The following is a 19,430-nucleotide window of genomic DNA, read 5'->3' as shown; positions in this document are numbered from 1 at the left end:
TGCACAGCCTGTAGTGCCCTTACAAGGCTGAAGTGAACAGCCTGTAAAATAGTATACAGCACACCATTTGCACTTACCGGTAGTCCCTTGTCTCCTTTGCAGTGACATGGGGGTGTGGAACAACCTTTGCATGCCTGCAATGGAAATTAGATGCCACCATTCATACTTCATGCATCAACTGACCCTGACACAGCATCAGTGCCATAAGTAATTTTGCACTACTGGCAATCATTACAAATGCGTTGCTCCTTATACGTGCTGCGAAACGTTATAGTCGCGTTCAACCGAGCCGCTGTCACTGCCTTCTGCCGCCATATTTAGTTCGTGCATGTCATTACACCGAAAGAAAGGTGGTGGATGGCATTTTTACTCGTCACACGTAAGCGTGACGAGTGTCCTTTAAATGGTTTATGGTGTCGGAAAAGATAGCTTCTACAACAGCCAAAAGGCCGTTCTCTGGTTGAACACAACTAGAGCTGAGAGCAATGTACGTTATTTGTCATTATTGAAAAACATTTTTCGTACGCGTGTTTGCTTTATTCTTGTTGCTATATGCTATGCAAGGAGGTCAGATGTCTGCACAGCTCCCCAGTTTCCCCCTCTCCCCTATTGCCCCCGTGGAGCAACATATCATGGGTCCCTCTCCCAAATAAGGGGGCAACATTTCAAGGTGAAGCACATGTGGTTTCTTCATGGACCCATGCTGGTCTACGAATACTCCCTTATTGCTGCCTTGCGAGTGGTCGACGTAACGTGATTTTTCCAAAACTTACCATCTCCCCTATGCTGAGACAAAACTGCCACAAAACTGCCACAGCGTATTCCGATACTGTACAGCTGTCGTTCAACCGTATAAAGTAAAGTAAAGGTGACATAAAGTAACTGGAATTGGGGTTGCTCCCCGTTCCAGTCAGGGGCCGATCTAGGATTTTCCCGAGGTGGGGGTGTCCGCTGTGGACAAGTGCCACGTGCATGCTGGGATTGGTTCAAGTCTGGAATTAAGGGGGTTCCGGACCTCCACATCCGCTCCTGGTTCCAGTGACTTTAGGCCTGCGCAGACAGCAGTGCCGCAAAGCGTTGGTCTCAAGGGTTTGAGACGGCACCCGAGACTGAGGTGCTGGACTGAGCTGACACATGCACCACCTCACAACCGCGGCTTTGCATGCTCGGCTGGGCGGTCGATCCTATATACCTACCCACGTGCAATCAGTCTCTGATTTGCGCTCACGCTTACCAGCGGCCGTGCTGCATGAGCGCTGTGGCACACTCTCAAACCCAGAGGTCAGCGCTTTGTGGCGCAGGCGTTTGCGCCGGCTAGGCGCTGTCGCGTTACTGTTGAGTTCGACGGCGGCTGTACCAATACTTCTTCCGCTGCTCGAGCGAACTTACGCTCCGAAGCATTCTCGATAGGCGCGTGACACAGAATAGTGCAAACGCCCAGAAGATGGCAAGTTTGAGTCCATATCCAAAATGGCGGTGAGCATGTCTGTCCGCCGGTGCAGACGTGTTATACCGATTGGCAACGTTCTCTCCCTTGATTTGATGAAAACGGGGGGCGTACGCCATTTTTTTTGGTAATTATGAAGTGCATAATGCCACAAAAATGGCGTACGCCCCCCCCCCCCTTCCGCGCCGTTTACTGAAAATCGGGGGAATAAGAACGATGTGGGATCGTTGGCTAGGAGCGTGCTATGTGGTGAAGTTCATTTTTTAAGAGTGATGGAATACTTTGGCACGTTCCCGCTGACAAACCGTTTCACTTGACGCTGCGCTTAATGCAATTAATAATGCGCAAGAAGTTATACGGGCGTTACCATCAGCCCCTGCGAGCAGCTGTCAGCAACAACTCTGAACCTCATTCGCCGCCACTGCCCTAACAACCACTGCCGGTTCCTCAAGTAACTTTAATGGGTGACGTGGAGCGCTTCCGGCCTTTCAAACTCTAGGCCGCCTTCTGTGCTTTCTTTGCATGTTTGTCTTGTTGTCTGACACAGCTCGCGTCTCCGAGCGAGGGATTCGCTCGTTCAGAAACTCCATGTGTGACTCCCTTGTAGATGCAAAATTTCCATCGCTTTGAGGCAAGCAAGTGATTTCGTATTCCACCTCACCCCTTATGCTCACATTTTATAGGAATGGGGAAACAAACAGAGACACGATTCTCATTGAAGGCTTACTTATTTGAATATGACTGAAGAATATACGTTATTTCCAACTGGCCAAAACTGACCCAGGTTTTCCCCCTGGACCCATTACATGTTATGTATAGGATTCCGCGTTTTCGGCATTTATTCCTGCGAAGATTCGTCCGGCATTTTTCGGCATTTATATATTTTGTCAAACACGGAAATTTTCGGCATTAAAAAAAATGATGCCGAAAATTTGGCAGCTGTATTCACAGGCAGGAGCTGTTTCCCCTAAAAACTGCATGGAATACAGCTAAAGGATGAAATTATGAAATCAAACGTGCTTGGATATCAAACCGTCAATCCCTGCTACAGATTGTACTTCAAAATTATGATTTTCCTCTTGTGTCCCATTTCGCAGACGCTGGAAAAAATGTCCCCCGGAGAAATCATCCCGCAAGAAAAGTAACTTTTGTCAAACAGCGCTAAAGCATAGCGTTGCGCGCGCGCCCAGCTGTAGGGAACCCCCCAACCACATGGTAAACTGTCAAAACCAAGCATAAGCTAACCTAACCTCTTAAAACAAACCTAGGACCCGGTTCTAACCCAGGTTCCCACCGGGGACGATTTCTCCGGGGACGATTTTTCCGGATTCCGGTTTTTCCATAACCTAGAGGTTAGCGGACCCACACAATCAGGTAGCGGCATTTTTGACATGTACCACCATATGCAAGAGTATAATTTGGACTTTTTCGGAACGTGCCGAATTAAAAAAAAAAAAAAATCGTCGGGTATATATCGGCATTTTTCGGCAACTGCCGAAAATGCGGAACCCTAATTATGTGTATGAATACATATTTTTGTCAATTTTGTAAAACAAATTGTGCGCTTATTTATTTACCTTTTTTCTAGTCGGTGTGCTTTAACTGTATTTATGTATCGGCTGTTTTCAAACGGCCGGTGTCACTTGAGCAGATTGCCTTTTGCCTGTGTAGCTCCGGCGCTGCGTGATAGCAGCGAAAACGAAATATATAATTAATTAATGCTTAAAGCTTTTGCGGTTTTGTTTATTTTCCGTTATTCAGTTAGCTGGCGAAGCCCCGGCTAAGCTGGCACGCTCGTTAACCCTTCCACGCTGCAAATAAGGACCGCGGCATGAAGGGGGCAAAACGTTCTCACACAATTAACCCCTTTTATGACACCGGTGTACGTCCGCCGACGACAACGCGGTTCATTCATGCGCGTTGAACTTGAACCCCGCTCTCTGCTCTCAGCTTCGGGCACGCTGCTCGGCAACGACCCTTGGAATGTGGTCCATATAGGGCCAGAGTTTACGAACGGGGCCGCGTAACACAAACAACGAGGAGCAGCCCAGCCAAGTGTCAAGGCGGCAGCTTCATCCTTTCCACCCGTGCGCCGGGGGAGGGTGCGCGCTAAAACCAACATCGGTGTCCGTAGACGATGTCCAGGCGGTACACACCACGTCGGCCTGGCGGTGTGAAACGCCGTATTCTCCGTGTATACTATTTTAGTCGCCTTCGCATCACTGGAATACCGGAGAATTTGCATTGTTCATTTCGCTTACGTCCTGTTCTAAGCAACGCTTACATACTGCCTGGAGAAAAGTTCGAGAGCCAAAGACTTGCAGTCAGCGAACGGATGTTCCGTGGAGTTCATTGAAGAAGAAAAAATTAATTGGGGAGCAGTAGACCTCTCCCTGTTTGTAAACAAATGACGTCATACTGTTCGACAGCGCCACCAATTTGGTAGAGTTGAACTACGCTCGAAGCTAGGGGCGAACAAGGTCGCGCCCAAAAGCCACGATCATGAGGGGATTACGGTGGTTCCTGAAGGGGTCGCTACCTTCGGTCCTACTTTTCTTTCAATAGGAGACAGCGAACAAGTGCCCGTTCGTGGAACCCAGCCCTCCCGTTTCGATTTGTTTCGGTTTCAGTCTGTCTACCAACGTCATGATGACGTTTCTCGGGCAGAGGTCTATTAGCAGCTTCTATGTGTTCCCTGGATAGCTGTTGTTCACCGTTTTAGACCCCAGACCCTGAAATATGACACCCAGCACTGCAAATAGTTCCTATAACATTCACAATAAGCTTCCATGCATGTATAGTTCCGGAAGTGGCTAATGGTTGTGGCCAATGCATCTAGTCCCCAAGAAGACCAAAGCGCCTCTTTTTTTCTTTCGTAGAGTATATGACCTTTACGCATTACTTCGTCTTCGTTTAGATAGTCGGACGTAAGATAAGATAAGTACGGATGCGCAAAGAAACACATTTCGCGGGATAGTCTCACTGGGCGGCACCTAAGCTGCATGGTTCACATGAGGCGAGGGGCTGGGTTTGCGGTACCCTGTCCCGCGTTGGTTTGTTGCAGTGCATATTCGGCGGTTTGGTGTCCAGGTCTTATTTCCGCAGGGATATAAGGCTACATTTTCCCGAACCCTTTCTTTGCAAAAGAACGGAGGGAATAAGAGCTGATCGATAGGGGTAACATTTGCTTGAATCTGGGGAACATACCGCTACGAAACGAAAGGGGGCGACACATTGTCGCTGCATGGGGCGGAACAACTTGAAGAAGAAAAACAATCACATGCCAGTTGCCTGGCTGTCTCTCGATTAAGTCACTCGACGGCAATCCACCCGTAAGGGTTAATGGCGGAGGAGGGAGGAAGTCCCAGATCGTTCTCAAGCGACCTCTCCGGGGACACCAATTAATATGCTCTGAGTGTGTTGCGCTCAGCGCCGCCAGACCGTCAACGAAAGAATAATGTATATGTATACCTATGTCTGTATCTATATCTGCGTGTGTCTAAATGCACACAACCTTTCTACGTGTTGCTTTGTCGGTCCTTTGTTTGGGGTGTAGCTGTTGGCGCACTAAGCCTATAAGAACGACAACCCCGTCTGCGTGGCGCACACCCTGTGACAAAATCAAGAGTATGTGGGGAGTTCCTGGGTTTCAGCAAAAGAACCACATGGGGAATTTTTCAGGCTGTAGAGATTATTCCTTCTCTCCGAGCACCATTAACAAGTTCACAAGTTAACAAGTTCGTAAAGCATACGACTTGCTGGACTTTGTTGTTCGCAAATCTGTCTCTACTTCACAAGGATTAAAGTCCATGTGAGTTACAGTTCAAGCTTGTCTTGTGCATAGCCGCGGACGAAGACGAATGACATATGGTTCTGGACGGTCCGGAGATGCTTCCACTGATGGCAGTGCTTTACTGTATTGCAGTGACGGTTGTCCGGGTTGTCACAAAGCTCAAGCTTTTAAGAATTTTCTCCATTGCCAGCTTCTTAAAATGTCGACAAGGGTTATTAGATTGGCCAGGGTCTTTATTGCATTTGCGAAAGTGCTGCCATCGCTGAATGCGTGAATTCCACCACCGCGTCAGCCTCAAGCCTCTTGCTATGTGTGGGAAGGTTTGGAGCGGCCACAGTGTCCACTCAGAGGCAACAAGCCCGTAAGGTTAAAGCAAATCATAAATACCGGGAAGATATTCTTAGCCTTTTCCTTCACACAAAAGCGCCCGCCAGAAACAAGTGACCGTTCACATAGCTCAGTGAACTCGACAAACTAGTGCCAATTCATAGAAGCGTGCACGCATGGTTATGCTCCCTGCATATCGTTGCCACCACCAGCCATCTGAGCCCCCCCTCATTAGCACGCCTGCTGTCTGGCTCATGGCGTTTGTAGATTCAGGCCTGATATATGGGTGTTGGAAGATTCTGGAGTGTGGCCAGCAATGCGGCTCGGACGACCTCTTTGTAACGATACACCACGATGGCATGCATGTCGTGAATGGAAAGCGCTGTGTGCCGCATTCCTTAACACTTGGAACACGTGACGGGGACCCGGGCGATGGAGACGCGGAGGATGCACGAATTGTCATGGCACACTTTACTTGTGGCGCGAATGGAAGTCACTGTTTTAGGTATTGCCATCGTTAGTGGAACAATAATGGCGACCAGTTCGCGACAGGTCTACGTCTACGACTGCAGCCTGGATTCCAGCGGTATAAGACGAATGCTGGAGTCCAGGTGGAGCCGCAGAGTGTTCGCCGTGTATGTGAACGCCTTGTCGTGTGCGGGATGGGGTTCTAGAATGACTTATAGTCGTGTTCCACCGGCAGTCCGCCCTACGCTTGTTCGTACTGATATAGCTAGCCGCAGTACACTCTGCGTCACGACAGGTACGGCGACACCGAAACTATAAGAACCCTGTGGGCGGCACCTGATGGCTGTACAGTATAATTTCTCCGACGGAGCAAGTCTGGCTACAGTTGACGGACTACACTTCCTGCCGTTCTTAAGCTGAACACCAGTATAATCGATATCACTCGGTTGACAATTTTTGCTATTGCGCAAGTATAATCTTCCATCGGCACTTCACTGTCATTGGCCAGCTTAACCAAACTCGTGATGCTGCTGCTGATGATTTAATGATGCTTGTGTTGTGTTTGTCCTTCTATGTTTGATTGCCTCATCTACTACAACGTTAGGTGGATGATGATGTTGTCAAGGTTCAGGCAGTTAGACCGGCTACTTCGGAGCAATTAATTAAGTTAATTAACCACGCATAGGCAAAAAGGGTTTAGGTACTGAGCGATATAACGAGGTCGGAAAAGCTACCGATACAGAATTTACCCTCCAACAATGATTCCCTGTGCGTATCCGGCCTTGACCACCCTTTCATCAAGGCTACGACATAGGACTCGACCGTATCTGCAACCGTCGAGGACAGTTACATCGTTTCAAGCCGAAACTTTAGTGACACCGTTTTGAGATACAAAGTCTTGTATCTTTTCCGCTGTGGTCGCTTAGATACGGCATGCCAGGAGGTCGGAATGTTCTGTTCAAGCTCACTCTCAAGGATGTGACCTAAATGTTGGCCCTCAACTCTTTGAAGCGCATGTTCCGCTTGTGCCTGCCTTCTAAATATGATTGGCTTGATTAAGACTAGCTTAATGAAAGGCGACCCCATCTCTTCGTCAATGGCATACTTGCTTACCCTCGCCCTTCTTACGTCGTGAGTAATTGTATCACAGCGTTCTAACCATGATACGACACCAACTCGCGTTCTGTCATGAGACACCTGGACCTTGGTTGGCCTTTGGTTGGCCTTCGGCGTGTTTGAATCGAATTGAATTGCTTATTTTTGAGTGCACTGGGCGTCTCTGGAGCAAAAGCCATCAACCTCAGTGTTTCGTGCTGAAGCTCTGTTTTTTAAGAGTGTGTGTGTGCGTGTAGCAGGAAAGTAACCCTACACCCAGTTGCAGCAGTCTGAAGAAGGCCGTGAGATTCCACCCGGGTTCCCTAAAATATCCTCCCCGGTTTCTCCTCTCGCGATCAATAGGAATTGCGCTGCTGGTCAAAATGTTTATTGTCAGAGCAGTCTGGATGCCCTATTCTAAACCCGGAGCTTCCCGCTCCCTGACTCAACGCACAGACTGGTGGCGCTGCCTAACGGAAGGTTGTTGCTTTCAGTGTTGCTTCTAGGACGTTGCGTTCCTGTCAACAGCCGAACGACGGCAAACAAGCTCGCTGTTCTCTGGAAAGTGAAGTGCCCTTTTTTTAGCCATCAAGTATACTCTGTATAAGGTCTAACAGTAACCGCAGCACCTTGCTTTCTTGCAGCCAAAGGAATTTTGTAACCATAAAGGGTATACCAGTCAGATATGCGTCCTGTGAGAACTGGATATGAAAGCATGGGATCCTGTTTCGAAGAATAGCGAACGATCAGAGGAATATCGCTGCGACATCCTTGTGTAAAGGCTTCCCCACAAATATCAGACAAAAAGGAGATATATTATCCTATATGGTACTATTACAGTACGCTGTAATGAGCATGAGCATTGTGGCACTCAGAAATGGAACACGCTCACACTCAGAAAATACACACACGCTCCGAGCTAACCATATCATTCGTAATACCGTTCACCATCCAGATTTTTTGAAGATGAGGACCGTATGCCTTTTTATGAAGGCATTGGTGCTAACGGGCACAGCAAGGCGTATACGCCTGGCTTTCTGATCATATCAGGCGTGATAACGGTTGATATTGTGCAGTGGTCTGCTTTGAGCGAGCTATGGGCTGAAGTTCCCTTTTCAGGGTGTAAGTATGACAACATCCGATTTCTATTGGTGTCTGCGCGCAAATTGACCGATAAACAAATTCTGGCTGGGCTTTAGGCGCGCAATCTGCGCTATCCTGAAAACGTCCCAAGCAGCAAAATGTACTGAAAGTCGAGTGCAATAGGAGTGGGCGGCATGTGTCTTATCAATGTTCTTCAGTGTCACGAGTGTGTTCAAGGCCTTCCACCTACCCGTCCACCCCTATTGCACTCCACTTTCAGTACATTGTGCTGCTTGGGGTGCTGCCACTTTGCTGTGCCAGCACGAATTATCTTTTAGCCTTTCTGATCCCTGAACACTCTAATGACAGAACGTCAACACGCAACAACTTCAAGGCCGACCACTTTTATCCCATGATGATAGCCTTATCGCCTCTTATTTGAGCACAGCCCGAGATGTACGTCTTTTCCGTACGCCTGGCGTTCGCAAAACAAACGGCGTTCTTGCAATCGCCGTTTCTTGTTTCCCATATCTTGCTGGGCTGTCCTTGTTGCTCCTGGACCTCTGCATACTGCCACGTTCGTTTTGTGCAGAATCACGTTTTCCTCCGGCAATGAAACACAGCATATCGCTTTCTTTTACTTCCGGGGTGACGGTTGGAGCTGGAGCACGGCTGTGGTTATGGGGCGTTCACCTATGCGTCATACCTGCAGCTCTCGGGTATTTCTGAATCGAGTCGCCAATGTCACTTGTGGACAATAGTGAGTTTTAGTGCATCGTACGCTATCGCCATTGCGTACGTATAAGGGATAGCGCGATGGTTCTGCGCACTGCGCGAAGCTCCCTTTATGTTTTGCGCGTGCGCAGAACCGCCAACGCTACCCCTTACGTACGCAAACGCGATAGCGTACACTCTTAAAAAAAAAAAAAAAAGATGTACAGTAACTCCTTTTTGGGGAGTACACCCTGCCACATATATCACTCCCCTTGGGAGTGTACAATTACTCCAGTTACGGAGTGCAGTTACGGAGTACAATTACTCCAGTTACGGAGTGCAGTTACGGAGTACAATTACTCCAGTTACAGTTATAGTGTCCAGTTACGGAGTTAAGGAGACTCCTTTTTGAGAGTAATTGTACTCCCTAAAAGGGAGTGATATATGTGGCAAGGAAAAGGAGTTAAAGTACACCCTTTTTTTAAGAGTGTACGATGCACTGAAACTCTCTAATAGCTCGTTGCTGAAAGACAAAGAGCGGCAAAGTCAGACTTTTATATGCCTATTTCGGTCTTTTGTTTCCATTTTGTGGGGACCGTAATGCTGTCCTTCGAAACGGGAAATACCACCTCCCCTTTATCAAGGACGTATCATTTGCAATGGTTTGTACTCAGGCTGTGTTTAGTTTTTTATTATTCCGTGCCACCTCGCATTTTCACGTCCGCTTCTCGACACTATAGTGAACAAGTCAATCAGTCTTCATTGAAAAAGAGATTGGGTCAAATTATGGCGGCGACCCTCCTTTTGATGTTTTCCGCTCCCATTGAATAGCGCGTGTCGGCACAGTTTCCCTTGAAGTCGGCCTAGGACGCATACTAACGCTGCCCTACCTCGCCATCTGTCGTCGTCTGTACGCCGCTCATAGCCACGGTTGCTTCGCGGCGCTAACCCGAAATTTAAAAAAAAAACGAAGAGCGTGTGCACATGAACGAACCACAAATTAGGTAAAAAGTCAAACATGAGATCGTGCATCGGAAAAAATGCTCACTGCAGATACGCGAATGACAAAACTGAAAATCTATTTCGGGCTTGGTTTGGCGAACTTCCAATAGGAGTTGCCTCTTGATTTGTGGTCGAGGCCTCGCTCCTTTTGTTTATTCTATAGGGACTCTGTTCCTGGATTGCGAAACAGTTTTTGCTATGTTCCCACGCATGACGTGACTCATGCACAGCGACATTTACATGGGCAGACGGCGTACGTATAAAGGGACGCGAATGGAAGGAACAGCTGCTGTACACATCAGGAAGAGATTCCAGCTAACCAGTCAGCATGCTGCGCGCTTCGAAAGATGTGCTCTCTAATATAGCGCGTTCATCCATATAACGCGCTCATCTTCAAACCGCTTACGTCGAATGGTCCGGTTATCACTCTTGTCTTGACCTGAGGATGCATGGAGCCGGGAGTACGCCTTTCTGTGACCATTAATATATAAATGCAAAGTGTCACAAAACGGTGCCTGCCTTCGCCGAATCGGGGGGGGGGGGGGGGGTAAACGATGTCGTTCGGGAAGATGGTTAGGTCGGAGCATGTTATGCGGGGAAGTTTCGTTTGTTTTAGAGCTTGACAATCAGACTAAAAAGGAGACCTTGCATAATACGAAGCCATCGTTCGTTAAAAAGCATGAAAGAAAGAAATGAAAATATCCATTCTGCTGCATAAAAGTGAACTTTTTAATTTTATTCTCAGCTTCCATAGATAAAATAGAAGAGTTTGTCACACATGCGGGTAAATGAAAATCGCCTTTCACACGTTCGTCTCGCCATTCCACTTCTTCTTTTTATTTTATTTTTTTAATGTGTAGTCTGCATGTAACCTTCCGTGACATTACTTGTCGCGGTCTTCCCTTTTCCTTTCTTTCCGTGAATGATCTTTCTTCCCTACGAGTCAAGGCTGTCTTTTTCACATGAGTATACGGGAGGTCGCACCCAAGCTCAGGTGCGGCTTTAAATCTCATTTTTTCGGCAAGGTGGGCCTAGATTTAGTGACTCTAGACGGGCCGTGACTTGTAGTACGACATCGCATTCTTCATCCCAATTTGGATGTACGCAATATTTCAGCACCGTGGCGCGAAAGTGTTTGTTCAGGGATTCTAGTTATAACCCGATATTTTTGGCGCAACCCATCTGGGCGTGGACATTTCACGTTCGCGTTTGTTGTGCGAAGAACTCGACTTCCTGCACGCTTCGTGAGTGCCGCGAGGTTTCCGTTCGCCTTCCAGGGCTCTCTGCATTGCTTTGTTTTTCATAGCTGCTGTTTACGTTTCCTGGACGTTCACAAAGTGCGAAAAGGGCTGACCCTCTCGGCCTCCACGAGGAATTTCTCGCCATTATTTGCTTAGCATTTTGGTATTATTCCTCCAGGAGAGCGAAATGTGATACAGTTAACACGGACAGAGCTCCCGAGCCAAGGCGTTTTGAGTTTAAATGGCGAGCAGATGGTTTGAAATCTTCGGGTTGTGATTGCATAGCGGGTGTAAGTGCCATCGAGCACGTCGGACAAGCCAGCCTCTTCACACAGTCACATGTTTTAGTATCGTACGCAAAGGCGATGGCGTACGATGTACTAAAACTCACTAGTAATATGCTGTCGGAGAGCGACGGGTGACCCATCCACTGGCGTTACAGCAGTAGTGGCGGGACATTTGGGGACAGGTGTTTCGAGTATTCCGTGGATCGAACTTCGATCGCATGCGTTTTTGAGTACATCTCTATGCACAGTGACCTACACACAATGGAGAAGCAAGTATATAGTACTTCAGGTTCGGGTGTATAGCATAAGAAGATATTCAGCCTGGCTCAATTGCACGTCATTGTCATAACCCCGTGCAGCACCTTCAGTAAATTCCATTATGTGTGGGTTTCTTGGTGACCACCGAATCGCGAGTGCTGGTTTCCACTAAATGGTTTGACCTTTAGTGCTGCGGGCCACTCGGGGACTCTTCGAGCGTGCTGTGATCCATAGTTCCCACTTTAGCCCCATATCACTCAGGTAATGGGGTAGGGTTACCCTCAGCCCCGGGGTGAAACACAACGTGCCCTCTTCATCGCGCATTTATTATTGTTGTCGTTCATTGTCACGCCCCAAGCAACACAACATGTTTGCACAATATTGGACCAATACAGGCAATGTCGGCCCTAGATCGGACCATCATTGGGCCGGTATTGCTAATATTGGTCCAATATGGGGCCAATATGTTGTGCTGCTTGGGACCATGCACTCATATTCTTCTTCTTTCCTTCATCCGTTTATCGCCAAGATGAAATTCGTACCCCTTTTTGGTCTCCTTAACCCTTTGGTACCCGTTCACATCGCTCATACAGTGCAGCACTATCAAATGACGTCATGCACTGACACGAGTGCGTGCACATGGTAACTGGTCTCGCTCCCTTACAGCGATAAGGATTCTTTGCCCGAGTCCCAGATACGCTTTCGGAGGGAAAGAGGATACCCGTGGGCCCCCCAGGCGAAGGTCTCCTCTTGGGCAACCCGCTCGCGATACGACGCCGTCTTTAGGAGTTCTTCTTCCGACTTCGTAACCAGAGCCGCGGTCGTCACCAGCAAGGTCGTGCTTATCGAAGTGTGGGCGACATCGCAATGAAACCCCCCGGATGATGACGGGATGCCGTCCGGTGTCGGGTTATGGCCTCTGCTTTTCCTGGTGACGTGCAAGGTTGTCATGGGGTTGTAATTGGAACAGTGCAAGAGCGCTTGTCTACATTGTAATGACTTTGTAGCTGATAAAGTCCATGCTTGGTGCGGTTCTTCTGCGGCTGGGTTTTCTTGGTTATTTCGTTCTGTCTCTCTGCGTATAAGTGAAAATGTTGTCGCGACGCCCTTGGGTGATGGGTGAGAGGTTTCAGTCATGGCTTATCGTATAGGATTTTGCGTTTCGTTTTAGCGTCACAGGGTTTCAAGGGACCGGATTGTAGCATATACTTCCTGTCATTTTGCTTGGCATCCTCTGGGTCCATGAATTTGTTAATTTTTCTTTTTGCTACGCTCGAGAGCAACTGTATGTTCGCGTATCGGCTTTTTTTTCTTTGTCTCTCTCTCTGTATCTGTGTGTATGAGAAAGATATGCCATCTTGTATTTGCTGTGAGACTTCTCAAAGAAATCGGCAACGTTCTCTTGTTTCACGAAATTTCGCGCGATAAACGCGAGTCACTCCGACAAAATACGAACAAGAACAGCAAGGGGTAACTACAGTGCCGCCCAAAATGCACAAATCTGACCTCAGCGCCTTGTAGTGTTTGGGGTAGATCGCCGCTGTGGCTCTTTTTTTTTTTTTTTTTTTTGTTGTAATCTTTATCGTAACTTGTTACTTTTGAGTGTCTCTAGCTTCTCGAGGAACTCGTTCTTTTTTGGGTACCTTTGTAACTTGGGGTTTCAAGTTCATTTTATTCAATTCTGGTGCGCAAGTCACGCGATCTGCGTCCTGTATGTGACAGCCACATGCGCGACGATTGCACGTGCACGACGCCTCCCCGTTTGACTCTGCGCCATCCCAAGCTGCAGAATATCTTAGCCCAATATTGGCTGCACATCGGGCCAGTATTGCCAATATCCAGCTAAATATTGGGCTACGATGCTGTGCTGCTTGGGATATGGTTGTTGCGCTGTGACCTCTTACGGATTTAGTTTTGGCCGTCCGTTTATTCGAAACGAGATAAAATGCCACACTTGGCGTGGTTCGACGAAGTGTGCACAAAAGGATGACAAAATTCTATGTATGTAAATCTATATAAAGCTGATTAGAACACCAAAATCGTCAAACGCCAACCCAAACAAGAAGATAAAGGTGCGACGTTCTTTCATCCTATTGAAGATTGCTATAAATTTGATGTATGTATTTGATATGTGCCTATTATAAAATGTCTCGCGCCGCCCACTGCAACATCAAGATCTGAACGAATTCTGCAAAGGTCAAAAGCCAAAGAGTGCGTATTACGTAGTATAGCAAGTGACTTGAAAGCAAGTCGTTACTTGGCAACGAAACCTCAAGTTCGTTTTCATAACTTTTTGTTAGCAACGAAGGATTGATCATTTTTTACACACTAACATAACTTGGGATACGTTGCTTTTGTCGATACCATCTTTGGTAGATCACTCTCTGTGCAAGGTTACCGATACGATCAAAATGTGCACGCATATCGTTTGCACGCTTGCATTGCTGTTGCCAGGACGTCCTCAGGATGTCTCTTCTGGGCGGTGTTCTTTGCCACCAACGGAACGATACACATTCCCGCAACGGTTTACATTATTTATATTGGCAGACGCTCTTCGTATTATAATGCGTGCGACACATTGCTACAAAGCAGGAAACGTCTCGACTTGCACGTAGTCGACGACGTCGTGTACTGACACTATCCAGCCGTTTGACTTTCGGTAACTCAATCTGCGTCTTTTAATAGAGCCCCGCTGAAGATTTGCGACTGCAGCTTGTCTTGGGAGAGATATTAATGAACGGGAAGTCGGTTCGGCTATCAGCTCAACAAAGAAGAAAGAGATGCCTTCTGTGGCGTCACATAAACATGAGCCTCGATGTCTCTCTGGTCTTTTTGCTGGCGCGGGGACGGAACGACTTCAGATGAAGTTCAGCCAGTCTGTCTACACTTCCCTTGTTTTCTGGCATTGCCTCTCCTTTTCAAGTGCCGGAATATCATATTCCGGATCACCCACGTGCTCAGAGGCAAACTCGGAGGCAGAAAAGTAGAGCAGCCTCACTAAATACTTAATAAAGGATCTGTTTTTATGAGGGATCTGTTTACCGAAACGTATAGCAGCAGGCATCAAGTTCCCTTTTGTTTTTGGTCAGGGATTTCGCTCGAAATAATCAATGAAAACCTGGAAAAGTCGGTGAATTTGGAAGCTGCAATTTGGTAGACACCCTGAAAAACAGTAGGGGCTGGCCAACAGCCGTTCTTTGGGAAAAAAGGACAGCGAGAGGTCGAGAGGTATAACCTCAAGGAGAGAACGGAAGCTCTAAAAGTTTTTCTTCTCCTTCACTTGTTGTCGTTCTATATAGTTGACTTTGCATCGCAGCCACGACTCCGAGCTACCATTTCAGTCGTAGGGTTCCATTTATGACTAAAATAGGGTAAAGTACGGCAAATAGGGAAATAAAATAGGAAAAGGGACGGCATTCTGTAGACGTTGAAGACGCGTCCCTCGTTCCATGCCCTCTACACTTTTAAAACAGAACTTCAACGCAGACGACGCCCCTCCCATCCTATTCATCCATAATAGACAGAATGATATCGTTCTCTCCCCTGGTTGGTTTGAAACAGGAGGTGTACGCCTTTTTGTGACGCTTGTGTAGTTCCGTTAATTATCACGAAAAGGCGTACGCATCGCGGTTTCCACAAGTCCGGAATAACAACGTCATACCGGTCTGTGCACTGCTTGCCCTTCAGTATGTTACATGGCGAAGGTCTGTTTCAAGGGTGTAAAAGACCACGTTTCTTGTCGTTCTATAGAGGAATGTTCTGTTTTTTCCCTTGGGTACTTCCTCACAGCAGGAATGTTGACGACAAACGCAAAAAAAAAAAAAAGGAAAAGAGGGAGAGACAACAGAGTATCCTCATGCAGTGTTGTTGTTTGTGTGTTTGTGCTCTCACGAATGATCGGAATGATCGAGGATCTGCTGCATCGAATATGCAGCAGATTGGCTCGGTGCATTCTATGAGAGGAACGAAATTTAGGAGCGGGCTCAGTGGAGCAACCTTCATGTCGTCCACCGTTTTCGCTTTCAAGAGAAATCTTGAGAACTCTGTAAACACAGGCCTACTTTACATACATGTGTAAAAAACATGTGTACGCGGCAGCATTCGAAAAAACGGGTGCAGTGATTCCGAGTTTTTAAAAAGTTCGCGTTATTTCCAGTTTTTCTTATTTCTCCGAGGCACGCATTTTCACTTACAACATTATTGCAGAAAGACATTCAATTGTACATCTATTTCAGTTGCAGGCAATTTCATAGGGCTGCATTGTTGTAGCCGCCGCAGTTATTGTTCTGGTTGGCCCTATACATACCTGGGTAAATTACTTCTAAAATGTAATTAAATTACATTACCCATTACTCGAGTTAGAATTTAATCAAATTACATTACTCATTACTGGTATTGAAATTAATGAAATTACATTACAATTACCTCGAAAAAGTAATGACATTACTAAGTCATTACTGCTGGTCAATCACACTCTTCTATTTGTCTCTTCTACATGTCAGGGTGCCATGTATGACCTTTCGTTCCACAATGTAGAGACGAAGATGACACAATGTATCACGACAACAGGAAGACTGTTCGGAGGATGGGGCCTGCAAACAATGATTCTTCAAGGCTAACCTGAACACTTGATTCTTTTGTAAAAAGTAACGAGTAAAGTCATTAAAATTACTGCCCAAATCTAATTAAATTACATTACAAATTACCAGGAAAAGTAATTCATTACTATAATTTCAGTACAGTAATTCATTACTATAATTTCAGTACAGTAATTACATTACTACCCAGGTATGGCACTATATGTCCTCTGTACATGGAATCTGGAACGTTAATGTAAAATGTCCCATTTTGTGACCTCTTGTCTATAATATCTGGCCTGTATGTGTTTGATTGATAAGGATGACAGGCTACGCCATATGGATGTTACTTCTCTACTGTGGCCTTGCCTGTGTTTCTGTACCAGCAGGAAGCTGGAAGAACACTTACCAAGTTGATAAAATAGCATAAACGCAGGCGAGCTGGTGGAGGAACTCCATACTACGAAAAAAAGCCTGAGTTTGGGCTTCTGTGTCGTCCACCTCTTTTTTGTGCCCAAACTCATGCTTTTTTGCAATATGGACTTCGCAAGTGTCAAGATATTTATGTTTTTCGTTAACTTCCAAACGGCAAGCTTTACCAGTAATATGGCTCTTCGAAAATGTGTGTTCATCGTGTCGCTCGTGCTGCCCAGCAGCTCAGAGAAGCGCATATCAAAGTTCACAAGTTGAGCCGATACTATTCGTTTGCAAATGTCACGGAGAGAGAGTGTCCCCTGCCTGCTTCAATGTTCACTGCATAGCCTACGTGCGTTGCAGCGAGGCCCAACGTTGCTTGCGCGCGTCAACCCTTTCGGTCTTGGTGTATTCAAAGCTCACAGTGAGAAACCTGTCCTGCGCCGCGGTGAAATGGTGAAAAATCGACAAAGGAAAACCGAAACTACCCGGTGTACAACCAGACCACCCACATCTACAGGGTGTTTCATCCAACGCGTTAAAAAAATCGTACTGAACATCTTCTTTCTTTTCTTTTTTTTTTTCAGAAACTGAAACGCTTGTCCGATTTCCTCCATTCCATTGCAAAATACATTCCCTACTGCAGTGTTAATAGCAGAAAGGCTGGGGAGGGGGGGGGGGGGGGAATGCGAAAACCTTTAAAAATGCGGGGGGAAAAGATATACATGTAGGAGGAGGACTTCCCCGGCGATTCCCTCTCCCAGCGGTATAATTTTGTTTTGGGGGGGGGAGTTGTACCACGAAACGTCCCCACCCCTGCTACGCTACTGCCCGGAGTTATGTAAAATCAGGGGATTTGCATCGGCGTGCACCTTCACTCAAAAGTTTTACAACAATCGGGGTATTGGTAATAAATAGGCGCGCAGCCTGCAGCCCCCCCCCCCCCCCTCTGCATAAGGGGTGCACAGGAAACAAAAGGTTGGGGGGGGGGGGTCGCCAAACGTTAGGGAGATCTACAGGATGTTCTCGATAAATCACTGAAGATACACAAAATTCGGTCGCCCTCGACTGAGCCTGTCAGTTTTTCCGGTTGTTTTGTAAGGTTAAATACATGCACGAGTGATGCTTGACCCAGTTGCTTATAATAATATAAACGCCGTCTTTCCGCTCGCTTTAATCTGTCGTCGACGTTGCACATACAGAACAAGTCCGAGTTAAAGAGAAAGTGGGCGACGACACTTGCCGTGGGAAGAGGCTCGGCTGCCTTGGCGCCTTCGACCTTTTTACTTTACACATTCGTTTCGGTTCTTTGCGTCTCGTCACGTGCTCACGTGCGTCCACGACAACGCTCTTCAGAAAAACTACGGAAGACCGAACTGCACACCAACGTTTTCGAATGCCAAATCTCAACAACCGCTCTTTCCTCTCTTTTTCTTTTTTTTTTCTTTTTTAGCGCTATATGGTATGTGGTGTACGGTAGCTGCCGTAATTGGGTACTGCTGTGAAAGTACCAGCACCTTGAAACGACCACATGCCTCCTGCGAAGCCTTTCCATACAAGGAGGGACACCTCCCTCCCTACTGTTTTAAAATTTTGGAAGTGGTGTTTTTGTAGGAAAAGAAAAAAAAATGCCCATTTTGTAGGGGCGTAAAGTGACGCGTAAAAGGCGTAAAAATAGGTTAAAGCAAATGAAATAGAAATGGTAATTCGAACATTTTTGGTGATCGTCAGATTTCGTAGTTGGCAGTGATGTGCACGGAAGCCAGTTTTACATACCTTGGTAAAATTGTCGGCCAATATGTTTCACCCGCGAATTTAATGTCCACCATATGCGTATAACTTTTCGTGACTTTAACTAAATTCATTTGAAATTATGTGGCACCGAAGCATCGTCTCCTATGACTTTGACAAACTCAGTGTGCTGATGTTCATGCTCAGTAATATGCTGAAAGATCGCATGTGCCTTCAAGTGGTATTAAACACAATACTGTTTCTAATGAAATAACCTTGCAACAATCACCGAATTGTCAGGGAAAACAACATGCGCCATCAGTAGAGAAATTCACAATTTGAGATAAGCTAAAAATCTCAACGCGTGTATCACCACCAGGCTATTGACAATATCTGCTGCGAACCACAAAATAACGACAAATTTCTTCACACAACAAAAGTTATCAGTGGTAGCGTCACACAGACACACGGTTTGTTCTGTTTTGAAAGTCGCGGCAGGAAATCCCTCGACATCTTCCAATATGGCAGCGCCCATGCATTCCAGTCGACTGTTGATCGGGTAGACCCGCCTGGACTCCCACGAGTGCCCTCCCCCGTACCCTCCCTCCCCGTTAGAAGACTGCGCTTGGAACGTGCGCGTTCGAGCCACGCTTCTTTCCGAAACTGAACGCAAAAGCAGAGTTGCGTATCGCTTTCCTAAATTGCACTTCGCGCTCCAAGTTTTGCTGGCTGCACGAGCCCCTCATTTGAATGAAACATGTCTGCAGTTCAGAAACTTCGGAGTACGTTCGTCAACACGTTTGGCTGCTACGAAAGCGAAGAAAAAGAAACGTCTGACCTCCACCTTATTTAACGGGAATATCGGCAGTATTTTGTCTCACTGACGTGAAAAACAGGAAAAAAAAAAAGGCTTCGCGAGTAAAGAAACACGCACGAAGTGCCCTTTCTTTCCACGTCACCAAAGTTTTACGCGCGGCATTTGTCACGACGGTG

General features: G+C 46.8%; 2 protein-coding genes across 3 annotated transcripts in view; one reads left to right on the top strand and one right to left on the bottom strand.

The window, feature by feature from the left end:
• Positions 1 to 19,430, top strand: part of LOC135368515 (collagen alpha-2(IV) chain-like) — a 91,547-nt gene that overhangs the window by 22,387 nt on the left and 49,730 nt on the right. For both annotated transcript variants that reach the window (XM_064601865.1, XM_064601867.1), the window contains one exon: positions 103 to 207. In XM_064601865.1, the coding sequence (XP_064457935.1) occupies positions 107 to 207 (101 nt within the window). In that variant the 5' untranslated portion in view covers positions 103 to 106. The remainder of the gene's footprint in view (positions 1 to 102; positions 208 to 19,430) is intronic.
• The window catches only part of LOC135368517 (collagen alpha-5(IV) chain-like), a 48,675-nt gene that overhangs the window by 28,876 nt on the left and 369 nt on the right, over positions 1 to 19,430 (bottom strand). The window contains exon 2 of the mRNA XM_064601868.1: positions 78 to 134. Within this exon, the coding sequence (XP_064457938.1) occupies positions 78 to 134 (57 nt within the window). The remainder of the gene's footprint in view (positions 1 to 77; positions 135 to 19,430) is intronic.

The sequence above is a fragment of the Ornithodoros turicata genome, chromosome 9 (genome assembly GCF_037126465.1).
Source record: "Ornithodoros turicata isolate Travis chromosome 9, ASM3712646v1, whole genome shotgun sequence".
Taxonomy (NCBI): domain Eukaryota; kingdom Metazoa; phylum Arthropoda; class Arachnida; order Ixodida; family Argasidae; genus Ornithodoros; species Ornithodoros turicata.
Note: the sequence above shows the minus strand (reverse complement) of the source record. Positions and strands in the feature narration are given on the sequence as shown.